The sequence below is a fragment of the Lissotriton vulgaris genome, chromosome 4_1 (assembly GCF_964263255.1).
Source record: "Lissotriton vulgaris chromosome 4_1, aLisVul1.2, whole genome shotgun sequence".
Lineage (NCBI taxonomy): Eukaryota > Metazoa > Chordata > Amphibia > Caudata > Salamandridae > Lissotriton > Lissotriton vulgaris.
Window position 1 is genome coordinate 1,871,547,764 of NC_141691.1, and position 15,639 is coordinate 1,871,563,402.

Here is a 15,639-nt window from a genome sequence, read left to right on the forward strand (position 1 = left end):
AGGACGAGAGGTTGGGGTGCAACATCTGCCCCCCGAACTTCGTGAGAAGGTCCGGCCTGCACGGCAACCGTATGTGTGGAAGGAGGGACCGGTGTAGAAGGTCCGTGAACCACCACTGTCTGGGCCATTCCGGGGCAATCAGGATCATCCGTGCCCTAGACCGGGACAGCTTGATGAGCACCGCTGGAATCAGGGGAATGGGCGGAAAAGCGTAAACAAAGCTGTTCGACCAGTTGATCCAGAGTGCATTCCCCAGCGTCCCTTGCTGGTAGTACCTGGAGGCGAAGTCTCGGCATTTGCTGTTTTCGGCGGTGGCGAACAGATCTACGTCTGGAGTCCCCCACCTTTCGAAGACTTCTCCTAGTACGTCGTCGTTTATGACCCATTTGTGGTTTTCCTGAATCAGTCTGCTCAGTGCGTCTGCCTGAACATTCTGCACACCTGGCAGATGGGTAGCCGTTATCGTCAATCCTCTGGCCAGAAGCCAGCGCCAGATCGTCTGCGCCTCCCGAGACAGGGTGCGCAATCTCGACCCCCCCCCTGCTTGTTGAGGTAATACATAGTGGTCGTATTGTCCGTCTGTACAAGCAGAGAGTTGGTCTGGAAGGACGGATGAAAGGCCTTCAGTGCCAAGTGAACAGCCCTGAGTTCCAGGAAATTGATGTGATACGTGGACTCCGTTTGAGACCACGTCCCTTGAATCTGTAAGTCTCCCGAATGCGCTCCCCAGCCGTGGAGAGAAGCATCCGTCACAATCGTATGAGTAGGAATGTCCTTGTGGAAGGGAACCCCTCAGGGGAGATTCTCTGCTGAACACCACCACTTCAGAGACTTAAGAGCATGCAGAGACAGTCTTATCTTGTCGTCCCAAGATCCTTTCCTCTGGTCCCATTGGTCCTCCAAGCACTCCTGCAGAGGTCTCATGTGTAGTCGTGCATGAGGAGTGAGGAAGATACAAGAGGCCATCAACCCCAGTAGAGAAGACACCATCCTCACTGTTGTAGATGGAGCGGTCATAAGAGCCTGAGCCTTCCGAAGGATCGATCGCCGTCGCTCCTCCGAAGGAGACACGCTTGCTGACAGCGTATTGATGGTGGCTCCCAAGTATTGAATGCACTGGACCGGGATCGGGACAGACTTGGACATGTTGATGTGCAACCCCAACTTGTTCAAGAGAACGCACGTCTTCTGGAAGTCTGCTTGAGCTTCCGAGAAGGAGGAGGCCTCGATCAACCAATCGTCCAGGTACGGGTAGACAAACACCTTGTTCTTCCTGAGGTGTGCCGCTACCACTGCCATGCACTTCGAGAATGTCCTGGGCGCAGATTTCAGCCCGAATGGTAGCACTGTGTATTGATAATGGTTGGTGCCGACTTGAAATTGCAGAAACTTCCTGTGTTTGTACGCGATGGGCACGTGGAAGTACGCATCCTGTAGGTCTATGGCACAAAGCCAGTCCACCTGTTGCAACTAAGGATAAATCTGATGCAACGACAGCATGCGAAATTGTTCTCTTTGAATCCATTTGTTTGCTTGTCGCAAGTCCAGAATGGACCTGAACTCGTTCTTGTCCTTCTTGCGAACCAGAAAGAACCGGGAGTACAGACCTCTTCCTCTCTGTGACAGAGGTACGTCTTCTATCGCCCTTTTCCTTAACAGGATATCGGCCTCCGCCTGGAGCTCGTGCAGTTGATACTGCAAGCTGACCGGAGGGATCGCTGGAGGAGGGCTGATGAACAGAAGACTGTATCCATTGCAAACAATATTCAGCACCCACTTGTCCTGAGTAATTTTTCTCAACTCTGCCAGAAAAAATTGAACGCTTCCCCCCACCAGAGCGGGTAACGGATGAAGGGGAAGTAACCGCTCAGGGTCGAGACCCGGCCGGGCCCTTGTTCGCGGTAGAGGACTGTTGGCCCCCTCTTCCTTTCTGACGTTTCTGGAAGGGTCTCCAGAACTGCTGCTGTTGTTGCTGCTGCTGTCCCGAGGACTGTCCCCGTCCTCGTCCCTGTGCGCTGTAGCGCCTCTGGAAAGGCCTGAAGGATTTCTTCTCTTTGGGCTTCTCCAAGCCCACTGCCGTCAGGGTCTCTGCCTCCGCCTTCATGCGGGCCATCTCATCATCTGCGTGTTTACCGAAAAGGGTCTCTCCGGAGAACCCGAAAAGGGTCTCTCCGGAGAACGGCAGATTGGCCACCCGCTGCTGGGCCTCCGGCTTGAGTGACGTGAGCCATAGCCAGGCATGCCGCCGCTGGTTGATTCCATGGCAGTAACCATGTGCGGCCAACAGGGAGGTGTCCGCCGCTGCACTGATCACCTGGTAAGAAACCAGCATCCCTTCCTTGAGGATCTCCTGGAAGTCCTCCCTCTTGTCCCTCGGTAACAGTTCCACAAACTGTTGAAGGGAGTCCCACAGCGCCCGGTCGTAACGGCCTAGCAGAGCTGTATCGCTGGCAGCTTTCATGGCTGCGGAAGCGGTCACACACGCTTTCCTTCCTGCTGAGTCGATCCACCAACTCTCCTTATCCGGCGGCACAGTGGATGACGGGGAGGTAGAATGTAATTTCCTGGCCGCCGTCACAATCACCGAATCTGGTACCGGATCCATTCTCAGGAATGCAGGGTCCGAATCCAGGGCCCTGTACTTCTTCAGAAGCCGGGACGGAGCGGCCTTCACCACCGAAGTTCGGACTGGACTGCTCCCATGGGGCACAGGGTCAGAGCTGATTTGCATATAGCCAGTGTCTAACCCAGGGTGGTGTGGAGTGCAAAAAAACGATGGATTTAGGCCCAGATCCTTGTACTGGGGTGAATGTATGACATTGTTCTACATTCTGTCCATCAACTGTGTTTTTTGCAATTTTCACCCCGAGTGTGCTGGGTATACTCAGACGTGAGTCCCAGGCTCTCCACACCACTGGAGTCAAGCTATCCAGGCTGAATGAAGGCTGATAGCCAGAAACCGGTCCTTGGATGCTTGATTCCGTTCTGGGAAAGACATGGCTTGGTAGTTCGGACTGGACTGTGCCCATGGGGCACAGGGTCAGAGCTGATTTGCATATAGCCAGTGTCTAACCCAGGGTGGTGTGGAGTGCAAAAAAACGATAGATTTAGGCCCAGATCCTTGTACTGGGGTGAATGTATGACATTGTTCTACATTCTGTCCATCAACTGTGTTTTTTGCAATTTTCACCCCGAGTCTGCTGGGTATACTCAGACGTGAGTCCCAGGCTCTCCACACCACTGGAGTCAAGCTATCCAGGCTGAATGAAGGCTGATAGCCAGAAACCGGTCCTTGGATGCTTGATTCCGTTCTGGGAAAGACATGGCTTGGTAGTTCGGACTGGACTGTTCCCATGGGGCACAGGGTCAGAGCTGATTTGCATATAGCCAGTGTCTAACCCAGGGTGGTGTGGAGTGCAAAAAAACGATGGATTTAGGCCCAGATCCTTGTACTGGGGTGAATGTATGACATTGGTCTACATTCTGTCCATCAACTGTGTTTTTTGCAATTTTCACCCGAGTGTGCTGGGTATACTCAGACGTGAGTCCCAGGCTCTCCACACCACTGGAGTCAAGCTATCCAGGCTGAATGAAGGCTGATAGCCAGAAACCGGTCCTTGGATGCTTGCTTCCGTTCTGGGAAAGACATGGCTTGGTAGTTCGGACTGGACTGTTCCCATGGGGCACAGGGTCAGAGCTGATTTGCATATAGCCAGTGTCTAACCCAGGGTGGTGTGGAGTGCAAAAAAACGATGGATTTAGGCCCAGATCCTTGTACTGGGGTGAATGTATGACATTGTTCTACATTCTGTCCATCAACTGTGTTTTTTGCAATTTTCACCCCGAGTGTGCTGGGTATACTCAGACGTGAGTCCCAGGCTCTCCACACCACTGGAGTCAAGCTATCCAGGCTGAATGAAGGCTGATAGCCAGAAACCGGTCCTTGGATGCTTGATTCCGTTCTGGGAAAGACATGGCTTGGTAGTTCGGACTGGACTGTTCCCATGGGGCACAGGGTCAGAGCTGATTTGCATATAGCCAGTGTCTAACCCAGGGTGGTGTGGAGTGCAAAAAAACGATGGATTTAGGCCCAGATCCTTGTACTGGGGTGAATGTATGACATTGTTCTACATTCTGTCCATCAACTGTGTTTTTTGCAATTTTCACCCAGAGTGTGCTGGGTATATTCAGACGTGAGTACCAGGCTCTCCACACCACTGGAGTCAAGCTATCCAGGCTGAATGAAGGTTGATAGCCAGAAACCGGTCCTTGGATGCTTGATTCCGTTCTGGGAAAGACATGGCTTGGTAGTTCGGACTGGACTGTTCCCATGGGGCACAGGGTCAGAGCTGATTTGCATATAGCCAGTGTCTAACCCAGGGTGGTGTGGAGTGCAAAAAAACAATGGATTTAGGCCCAGATCCTTGTACTGGGGTGAATGTATGACATTGTTCTACATTCTGTCCATCAACTGTGTTTTTTTGCAATTTTCACCACCGCTGGCGTGAGGAACAGCTCCTCCGCAGGTTCCTTCAATCCAGGGACCAGAGGCAGAAGAGGTCGAGACAAGTGTTTCTTGTGAAGCGTCTCGAATATCACGGACGTCATAGGTGTTGGAGCCGTCACCGTGATACCTAACTTCGCAGCCCCCCTCAGGAGAACCTCCTGGAACGTGGCAATGTCGTCCACTGGAGAGATCCTGGTCTCTGGAGAGTCCGATAAGGTCGGCGAGTACGAAGTATGGGTCCTGTAAGAGTCCGTGCGGGACCTGGACCCCCTCCTCCTATGGCGACGCCTTGATCTGGTGGAGGATCTATGGCGACTCCTTGATCTTCCTCTCCGTGCGGAGCGTGAACGGGACCTCCTCGGCCGAGGACGATCAACCGGGTCCACCGGAACGGGTGACTTGGGTTTGGACGGAGCCTTTGGTCTAGGCGTTCCCTTTGGAGGCGTCGGAAGCTTAGGCAACGAAGTCGACCTCGGAGGAACCGGAGGTGGCTCCTCAGGCAACCCTGATCCAGGCTGCGGTGGAGGCAACGGAGGCGGCGTAGGTGTCCTCGGACGGGGACCCCTCGGTAACGGAGGAAGGGGAGTCATCTTCCCCGACGGGGTATACACCTCGGAATACACCGAGCGCGGCGAACCCCCTTCCTTTCCAGCCTGGGACTCAGGCGAACCTCCCACTGTGTCAGGTCTACTTCCACCTCTTTTCGGCGTCGAAGAACGGCGACCATACGGCGAGCGTCGGCCCCTGGAAGTCGAGCGTCTCTTCCTCGGCGTCGAACGCCTTCGGCACCTCGACGGCGACCTTCCATGCCTCGACGAAGACCTTTTGTGCCTCGACGTCGAACCTCGGTGCCTCGACGTCGAACCTCGCTGCCTCGACGTCGAACCTCGGTGCCTCGACGGCGACCTCATGCGCCTTGACGGCGACCTCATGCGCCTCGACGGCGACCTCCTGTGCCTCGACGGCAACTTCCTGCGCCTCGACGGCGACCTTGGCTTTGACGGCGACCTTGACGGCGAGGAACTAACCGACGACGCCCGCCTCCTCTTCGCCGACGGCGAACGGCGGTATCGCCTCGACGGCGAGCGCCGACGCCTGGCTCGTCGACGCCGATCACTCGACGTCGACGCCGACGAGGACGACGACGACACAGACACCGGAGACTTCAAAGGTCTGGTAACATCCCTCGACGCCGAGCCTCGACGTCGTTTCGTCTCCGACAATGGGGAACAGACCGCAGTCATTCCTCTCGACGCCGTAGTGGGCGCAATGGACCCAGGTGGAGAATGGTGACGTTTGCTGGTCTTCCTGCCCCTGGGGAGCCCCCCAGGAGCCTCAGCATGGGCAGAAGAAGCCCCTCCAGACCCACCTTGTGCCTTCAGTGTTCTTTTCTCGAGACCCTGAAGTCTGATCTTCTTCCTTTCCCTCAGGGTCCTTCCAGAGAAGCCTTGGCAGATAACACACTCCACTGGAACATGAGAAGCTGGAAGGCAGAGGATACACACCTCATGGTGGTCCGACCTGGCCTTTTTCCTGGAGCACTCCGGGCATTTGTCGAATAAGGCAGGCATATTCCACAAAAAAACAGAGCGAGAAAACCAAGAAGAAAGCCCCACAGTACAATAAAGTACTAAATCTTTGAAAAATAGTGAAAAAACACCAAATAAGTCCCAAAAAGGGAGAGCTCAATGCTCCAGGGTCCTGCTAGCAGGAGCCGGAAAAAAGAACTGAAAGTAGAGGGACCTGCAGGGAATTCTGGGATACTGTGAAGTTCTGGAAAGTTCTCTTAAAGGCACAGTATCCTGTTCTGAGCCACATAATGGCAACCTATGGGGCTTGTCTGTCCATGTCTTCCTCTCTATCATTCCAGAGGGGTTTTTGCTGAAGGCAAGGGAAATCTGGACAGGCTTTGCTGTTTTGTGGATTTTTGGTGGAATTTCTAGCTGAAGTACTGGACAGTGTAGCCTGTTTGTAGGCTGCATTATATGTCTTTAAATTCTCTCTTAAGTGTCTGTGCAGTTCTGCATTTTTTCGACACTTTAAGAGATTATTTTTGATTGCTCCGGGGTCCACGCACATGGGCCGGACTATTCACTAGATTATGACTATACACAGAGATCAACAAAAAACACTACGGTAAAAGAGGACCTCGGGGAAATTTATAGACCTTGCTCTGGGTACAATCCCCAAAGAACCTGGAAACAACAAAAAGTACCAGAGGGTCTGAAAACAAACAAAGCTCAAAGGTGTACGCTAACCGCCTGGCCAACCACAGTCCCTTACTCACCCAGGGGTCAAAAATGATTCGGCACAAAAGGCTCTCAAGGGATGAGGAAAATACCCATCAGTCACCATACGGATCCGCCCTTCATCATTTGGGATTTTATCCGGACCACCCGTCTGAGAAAATCAGTGCCACAATCAAAGGATGACCTGGTGGTGAGGAGGTCCCTTAAGTGGTTATTGATTACAGTGTGGTCTGCCACTCGATCTTAGTGAGTGGAAAAAGACATGGGACTGGGGTGTGCAGTGCAAATAAATGTGAGTGAGAAAGAAACCAAGACAAAAGAGTGTGTTAAAATTGGTCAAAAGAGCACGGAACGATTTTTATTCTGTGTATGCTCTCAATACCAAGGTTAAAAATATATAACCTTAGGCAGTCAAGTTAGGTAGAATGCCTGAGGTAGGGTCGGTCGACATGTTTCAGCAAACATAGACTATTGCGTCCTTGCTTTCATCAGGACCAGGACTTTGATGCTAGTGCTACTGCACAACGTGAGTTTATTTATTTGCACTGCACACCCCAGTCCCATGTCTTTTTCCACTCATTAAGATCGAGTGGCAGACCACACTGTAATCAATAACCACTTAAGGGACCTCCTCACCACCAGGTCATCCTTTGATTGTGGCACTGATTTTCTCAGACGGGTGGTCCGGATAAAATCCCAAATGATGAAGGGCGGATCCGTATGGTGACTGATGGGTATTTTCCTCATCCCTTGAGAGCCTTTTGTGTCGAATCATTTTTGACCCCTGGGTGAGTAAGGGACTGTGGTTGGCCAGCGCGGTTAGCGTACACCTTTGAGCTTTGTTTGTTTTCAGACCCTCTGGTACTATACACAGAGATCCCCTACTACAGAAGTAACGTCACCTGTGGAGATGGGCCTAAGAAGTCCTGGCTACGGAATGATATCCATTTTGGGGCGGGATAACTGTCACATTTGAGTCTGCTCGATGGTATACCTTTTTACTACTCATGTCATATCTAAGCAAAGGGACATTTCTAAAACCGTCTGAGCTCAGTTTTACACATCCTTCTCTATCCTGTAATGTTCCCTTCCCCAGCACCCCCCTTGTTCAGATTCTGAGCAGTTGTCACATAAACATGCAACATCCCATTCACTGGGGAGGATGGAAGCGGGGTAAGTGAATCTGACAAAAGCACCCATATTGGAGTACCTGTGTTACAGTTAAGTAACCTACTCTTTTCTAGATGCTTCATTGATTCTCAAGCAAACTGAATAAATGACCTAGACCCCGATAATTAGCAGGCAAGTGAAGAGTTGCACCATCGTTGAAATATATTCTTCGGCACCGTGTGTCAAACAGCAGCTTTAGCCTTTTTGTCAGCATCCAAGTAGCAATGCTCATAGAAGATCTTTGATGATTTTCAGTAGTCGGTAGCTCGGAGCCCGAGTCGTTCGGAAAGCTCTACGGGCCCGAGTCAGCCGTAGGGCTTTCCCAGCGAGATCGTAATCGGGCCCTAAGTGTGATGTAATATGTTTAACAACACACTACATTGGATAAATGCAAGTAGGTCAAGTTCATTTGATTTAATATCTCTACAGAATTAGGATTATATATTTTATTGCATCTGAAATATGTTTTGCTTAGTTAAAGTTTAAATTATGCTATTCTGGAGACCGTGAGGAATAAACTTAAAACACAGTGAAAAATGAGTAAAATACAAAAACAAGTGCACAAAGCAAAGGTCAAGTGACATGCAAATAAATTTCCAAGCATGTGATTTTAAAACAGCATAAAGGGGACATAACTAGCCAGGTTCCAGGCTAATTATGCCCCCCCCCCAGCACACAGCAAATATCTCCTACGAATAATTTGGGAGGTTGAAATTGTGGATTCGTAATGAGGAACTTTAAATAAAACAGAATGGTGAAGAGATGTCTTGGAGGCTAAATAAAATGGTGCAGATCTGCACAAACAAACAGTGGTCCCAAGAGACCGGCCCACACAAGGTAGGTGGCACAAAAAAGTCAAGGCTTCAGAAAAGGAGACTGGACAAGTCCACCATGTGGGAGAATGTGGCTGGAACACTTGTGTGCCCCAGGAAGAGGACTGTGGGGACTCTGAGTGTAGTAGGTGGAGCAGAGAGTAATTGTGGCAGTACCACAAACTCTTCCAAAAAGACCAGAGGACTGTTGCACATGGTGATGAGTAAAAGTGTGGCCTGATGTAAGATGGATACCACCAGGGCCGGACTGGCCATAGCGGGCACCGGTTATTTACCCGGTAGGCCTCTAGGGTGGGGACTGGTTTTGGGCCCCTGGGGCGCCGTTTTTGTTACCGGGGGTCGGCAATTTCGGCCCCCTGTAACAAAATTGGCCGAAACCGGCCCTCGCAAACTGCTCAGCTGCACTCCCCCTCACCCCAGGGGAGGCTAGCTGAGCTGTTTGCCAGGGCCGGTTTCTGTTCCCAGTCCGGCCCTGGATACCACTCAGCCCAAACAGGTTACTAATGACCCAGTCACTAATAATCTCTCCTGCCATAAACATCACTAGAATGGAGAGCGCTGGACGGTCAAGGTAGAGGCTGCTGAACTCATCGAAGGAGTCGGACCCATACTCCACTTGCTAGATGCAACACAAAGAACAGTGGACCGAATAGTCCAGCCATATGGACATCTGAACACAAGCAATGATTCCTCAAGTGAACCAAATTAAGAGTATGGTCACACAGGGAATACATTTAGAGATTTGGACAATTATAAGGTACATGCTGGTGAAGCAAAGATCCTGGTTAGGTGCCCACATACCCCTGGTCAATGAATAAAAATCTTGTAAATTAATTCTTGAACCAAGACTTGGTCAACGTCATCCATAACTGCCACGTCAATACCACTCTTTTTCATTGCTTCAAGGTTAAGAGCGCTCTGCAGCAGTAGAGGCACTTTAAAGCACCATTACCAGGAGCAACGCATTTGAGGGTACAATCATACATTTTGATTATCAGCTATTTCATTATTATATACTTTGAGGATACATTGAAATGAAATGAAAAGGAGATTTGTAAAGTGCAAAACATTCATCATAAGGTATCATGGCGCTAGCTCAGCATAAAACAGAAAAAAGCGATAGAGACAGCTCAAAGGAAGAACAGCCAGATATTTAAAGCTTTCCTAAAAGACAGCAGTTGCTTTTCTTTCTTAATCTGCACCAGCAGTGTATTCCAAAGTCGGGTCGTACTGACCAGAAAGCTCCTTCCCTCCCAAGCACTTTTTTTGAACCTGGGAACTACCAGGTTACAGTAATGTGCTGAACGGAGCTGGTGGGCAGGCAAGTACGGCTGCAAGTACTTTTAACCCCTTCGCTGCTCATGACGAGCTCAGCTCGTCAGGGAACAGTTTTTTAATGGAGAATAAAGGCTGTTGTCTAGAGCATGAATCCTCCTGTAATGCGATTACAGGAAGAGAATGAGTGACCACATCCTGTGCCTCACCTGAGTAAATTCCACAGTTACCATGTTTTCACAACAGGAGTAGAAGATTAAAATTCAGTGACCATGATAGTATGGGATATTCCATCAACATGGGCAAAATCACCTATGTCAGTTTTTAATCCTGATGGTTATCTGGTATTGCGACATTTAATTACATATTTAAACAGCATTTTGGTACATGAAAGCTATACTGAATTGTGAGGACTGTTTTCCTTTCAATGATTCAAAGTTACCAGATTAATACGGAATCGGATCAACTTAAAATGAAGAGCTGCATAAACTTTATAGTGAATACTTACAACTCCACCACAGCACCTGTCCCGATTTCTTCTCATTATGTCTGTTAATAAAATATAACTAATGTAAGCAACACTGACAGTTTTACAACATATTTTCTAAAATGTCCCATAGGTTAAACATACTCACCTAAGAACTCTTTGTGTGAATTTCTACAGTGAAGGAACATTGGCAATTTAGTTTGCTCGGCTAAGTCAAACTGCTTTTCAAAATACCTAAAAACAGAAGAGTAACAAAATCCAAAATATAAAAAAAAACATGGAAACTGGTAATTGATGTAAATGACTACAGTAAATCAGAAAGAAAGGATCCGGTGGCCAAATAGCCCTAATTGGCTTACTTGTTACACATGCAGCTAAGCATTGAGAGATAACTGGAAAGCTATTTCAAAAATACATTTCCTTTTTAAGACAAAGTGAACTTATCTTTGTTTTGTTTTTGATGTCCTACCTTCTGAACAAAAGCGCATGTATTAAATAGCCTGTTCGTATATTTTATTCACCTCGCTCCTGTGAAGCATTTCCTAGCCAGTGTTTACATTCCAGACACAAACATTGATATAATAATGTGCTGGAGATAACAGACTCGCTGAACCTTGTTACCATCAAGCAGTGCACTTCCTGACTATACTACTAGTATCAATGAAAACAACAAATGCTGTAGAAAGAATGGAGTCAAGAAGAAAAATATCAATCCTATAGTAAAGGCATGTATTCAAGGCAAAGTACTGTGTTTTTCTCTTTAAACACTTTGGGGCCTATTAGGATGGCATCCCTGCGGAGCTGTGACAATCCGCCATAGGTGCGCTGGTCCCGCCCGCCGTATTAGGATGCGCCCGCCACACTGGCGGGCGCATCCTGGTAGTTTAACATTGCGGACAGTGCTGCTGGCTGCAACACCATACTTAATGTTAAAAACTCATGTTTTGCATTGCGATGCACAACGTGGCAGGCACAGCGCGGTACCTGCCACCTTGGGAATTACAATGTGGGGGGGTACCATGGGTACCCCCAAAGTGCAGCACCCCACCCCCCAGGGGCCTGCAATGGGCCCCCAAACTGATTTTCCGAATGCCTTTCCATTATGAAGTCTCCACCATGGAAAGGCATGTCCCCCGCTGCCATCATATTGTTGTCTTTTTCCGCCCGGCTGGCAATTATGACGATTGCCAACCGGAGGAAAAGTGGTGGACGGACTTTTCGTCCACCGCGGTACCCTACGCCGCGGTACCCCCCGCCATGGTAATATGGCGGGGGTCAATGTGGTTGTGATGGCGGGGTGGTGGCGATCTGCCCGCCATCATAATGGGTCCCCAAGTATTGATTTTTACAGCCATCATGAGTTGTACTATACAGTTCAATTATTCATTGTTTATCACTTAAGGCGGAGTACTCTGATGATGGAAGAAGCATACTGCATTATCAGCTCCTCCACATATGCAAGGAGACGTACAACGGATAGATGTCACTATGTATCGCCACGTATAGCCCAACCAGGATGGTTTTTGTCATAACAAGTGCATTAGCAAGGGAAGAGGTGTGACTCAAACATGTATGGATACAACTTGGGCACAGTAGAGCTCTCCCATACAGTCTGTATGCTTGAATCCCGTACAAAGACAGACTCCTTAATTAATAATTCGCCATGGACGCGCCATAAAACCATGGTAGCCTAAACAATGCGTAGAATGCCCACCATTATACCATGGCCACCATTGTGGCAAGAATGGACAAAGAAATGGCCAGTATATCCATGTTATTAGGCAAGGGAGGGGGGCACTATCATGTCAAGAGAATGACTGGTCTAGCTATAGCCATCCCTAATAGTCCAATGATTGCACCAGCAGGCCACAACTAGACTAAGAAAGCCCAAAATACATCAAGGATGACCAATATTATGCCATTATCACTGTTGTTCTATGAAGAGATACAGTTAGGCCAGACATTAACCCCTTATAATAGGTGCAGCATAGAGCTTTGGTAGCCTTTAAAACCAGGCATACCTTCATTGATCAATACTGTTTTGCGGGAGGGCCACACACAGACAGACACATACCAATATGCACATTTGCATGCACAGACACATGCACCTGAGGCTCTTATTTATATTAGCTCTGGATCCAGACCCTGCTCTCCCCAGCTCCGAGGCTCATCATGCCCCCAACTCGCCCATTTTCAGTCTGACTTCTGCAGTCGCAGACGTTGGTGAGGCCACACTGGCTATTGCTGTCACTACTGCTGGTGCTCTTCTTTCCTTGCCTATTGTTTAGACTCCTCATAGTGTGATTGATAGAGCAGGGCTTACATAACCAATCTCCTTGTGACTTTGCTAGATTGAGAGTGGAGGCAGAGGTTCGTGTGACAGACCCCGTAGGATGACAGTGTTTGTTTGAATGTTAACATGAGACCCTGCCATTGAACACTCATAGGGTCTTTAGATGAACAGTGCTGCTTCTTTCATAAGCACATATACTCTAAAGGAGGTACAGGGTTTGGCTTTATCTCGGAGAGCTACTTCTAGGGTTCTTGGGAGCTACTAGTAGGCCCCGAGCTACTTGTTGGAGACCCCTCATCTACACATCCTTTTTTATTCAGGAATTAATAATGACAGAATAAGAACATTTCTAATCCATAGCTATACACCTAGACGCTTTTGATCAATATAGGTCTCGTTTTTATTGTTATCTCTGCAGAGTAACTTGGACATTTCATTGATGTAAACAATTGACTCCCAGCCTGCCTTTCATCTTTAGAACCTTATTTTTAAATCTGATAGCTCTAACATCTTGTCAAATCGAATTATCGGTGGAAAGAGGCTGAACGTGGAATCTCATCTCTCATTTACAGTAGCAGTCTGTACATAACTTATCTGTTGAGGAGAATCAGAAGCAAAATGTATAACCTTGTTCAGATAGAATTTATTTATTATGGTAACGATGACACTTTAAATGCACCCTAGTCAAATTGTACTAACGTCATATCTAACCTTATTGCTAATACTTCCAATTGTGCTTCCCTTGCTCTGATTCTGTCCCTTGCATTTGGAAACGCCAGGCATGGTTTCTAAGACTTTTGAACAACAAAATGTACGCACTAAAAACAGGAATTTACTCACTTCAACTGGGTTTCCTTAGGACAAAATTGTAGTCTATCAAAATCTGCAAGACAAAAGGAAAATCTATTCCGGTAACTGTCTTAGCCTTTGACACTTAATTAAGTTAGTGTGAAATACAACCTGTGCGTAAAACTTACCAAGACCGCATTCTCCAACGGCTATAACTTTCCCCTTATTTTGATCGATTAGATTTTGGAGTGCCGCTAAATATTGGTCAGGGTCACTCTGTTCAAATTCTCCACAGCGCGTGGGATGGCAGCCAACTGTACTGTAAAACCTGTCTAAGTACAAAATCAAACTCATACTTTATTATGCAGCGAAAGCAAACATCTTCAACTGGCGCATCATTGATGAAGTGAACATAAAACACTGTGGACGGAGTCCCAAAAAAGAGCGAAAGTAAATGTATTAGAATTACGCTGGTATTTGGAGCAATTTATATGTTTTTTTGGGAAATCAAAGAGGATTTCAAGAGGATTCCTGGAATCTGCACCAGCTTCCAATTCCTAAAGCAGTTTTGAGATTTTCTTGTGAATTCAAATTTTTCCGCAGACAAAAGTATTTTCACCTTCAAAATATAAAACGGGCTTCACAAACAATTCGCAAAAGAATATTTGTACTTTGATTTTTTTTTGCAAAAGGAAAATATTTTTGTCTGTGGTAATCACTCATTCTGTACCCTGATCAATGCTGTGGTTGCTGCTTCACAATTCCCCCACTGACTGAAGTAAATTTTCAACCTTCCAGTTTGCGAATACCCACAAACTCTAAGGGGCATATGTATCAAAGGATACATTTGCGATTCTCAAATAGCGATTTTTAGAGAATTGCTATTTGAGAATGTCAAAACGATATGTAAATAAAAATTAGCAATTTTTTTGCGATTCCCTTGCATTTAATTGCTTCTCGCAATTAAGGAATGGCTTCCCATTCATTGCTATGGGCCAGTAGGCCCATAGCAATGAATGGGAATTGCGCACGCAATTTGCGAGTGCCCAATTTATTTATTATTTATTAAGGAGTGTTATATAGCGCTGGCCAGACCCAAGGGTATCGGAGAGCTTTACAGCAGAATCATACAAAAAATAAATATTATAGATATTGGTTCGGAAGTCCCAGCACGCTGTGCAACAATAAGGCAAGGAGGTCCTGAAATGACCTCGTTGAGTGCGCGAATTGTTTTGAGCTGAAACTCTTTCGGGGGGGGGGAGCGAGGCAGGGGTCGGGGAGGTCGAGGAGGTAGAGCTATGGCGGCTGATATCAGTTCGAAAGGGAGCGATTGAGGAAGAGGACTTTAAGCAGTCTTTTGAATTTTACAAAGGAGTGGGTAGTCCTGATATGATGAGGAATGGAGTTCCAGATTTTGGCCGCGTTTCCAGGGAAGTACCAATAGTTACTCGCAAATTGCGCTCGCAATTTCAAGGGTGCTAGGGTTCCAAAAGGACACCCAGTTGCACCACTGAAATGTGCATGTATGTATGTGTGCTACATGGCACTTTGAAAAAAGCAAAAAAGTGTTTTTTAAAAGGAAATCGCAAATTGCCGTCAACTTGAAGTTGGTGGTAATTTGCGATTCCTTAAGGCAATATCGAAATTTGCGATGCCTACTACCATAGCATTTAGGGAATCACAAATTGCGATTCTCTAAATGCTAGCGCAAAATAGGGAATCACAATTTTTGCGATTCCTTATTTTGCAGGTAGCTTTTTGCCTACCTACATAGCACACAGCTAAATTGTGATCGCAAATGCGAATTTCAGCGTTTGCAAACGCAATTTAGCTTGATACATATGGCCCATAATTTTCCAGGTGTTCATACATATTTGAAGGCATCCCTGTGATGGAACGCCCACTCCCCACCCCTGTAATTACAATGCAACCTGTAAACTTATACCATGTTGGTGTCATTTTCGGTGAACACATCACTTTAAAAGAGTAGATTCAAGTTTTGTGAATGCCAAATGTGAATGTACACTTGTAACAAC

The 15,639-nt window shown here is 47.5% G+C and overlaps 1 protein-coding gene across 1 annotated transcript in view; it reads right to left on the reverse strand.

Moving 5' to 3' along the window:
• Positions 1-15,639, reverse strand: part of TATDN1 (TatD DNase domain containing 1) — a 221,603-nt gene that overhangs the window by 73,590 nt on the left and 132,374 nt on the right. Inside the window, exons 5-8 of the mRNA XM_086966195.1 lie at positions 13,792-13,935; positions 13,655-13,697; positions 10,670-10,755; positions 10,543-10,583 (exon numbers count right to left, since the gene is read on the reverse strand). Of these exons, the coding sequence (XP_086822321.1) occupies positions 10,543-10,583; positions 10,670-10,755; positions 13,655-13,697; positions 13,792-13,935 (314 nt within the window). The remainder of the gene's footprint in view (positions 1-10,542; positions 10,584-10,669; positions 10,756-13,654; positions 13,698-13,791; positions 13,936-15,639) is intronic.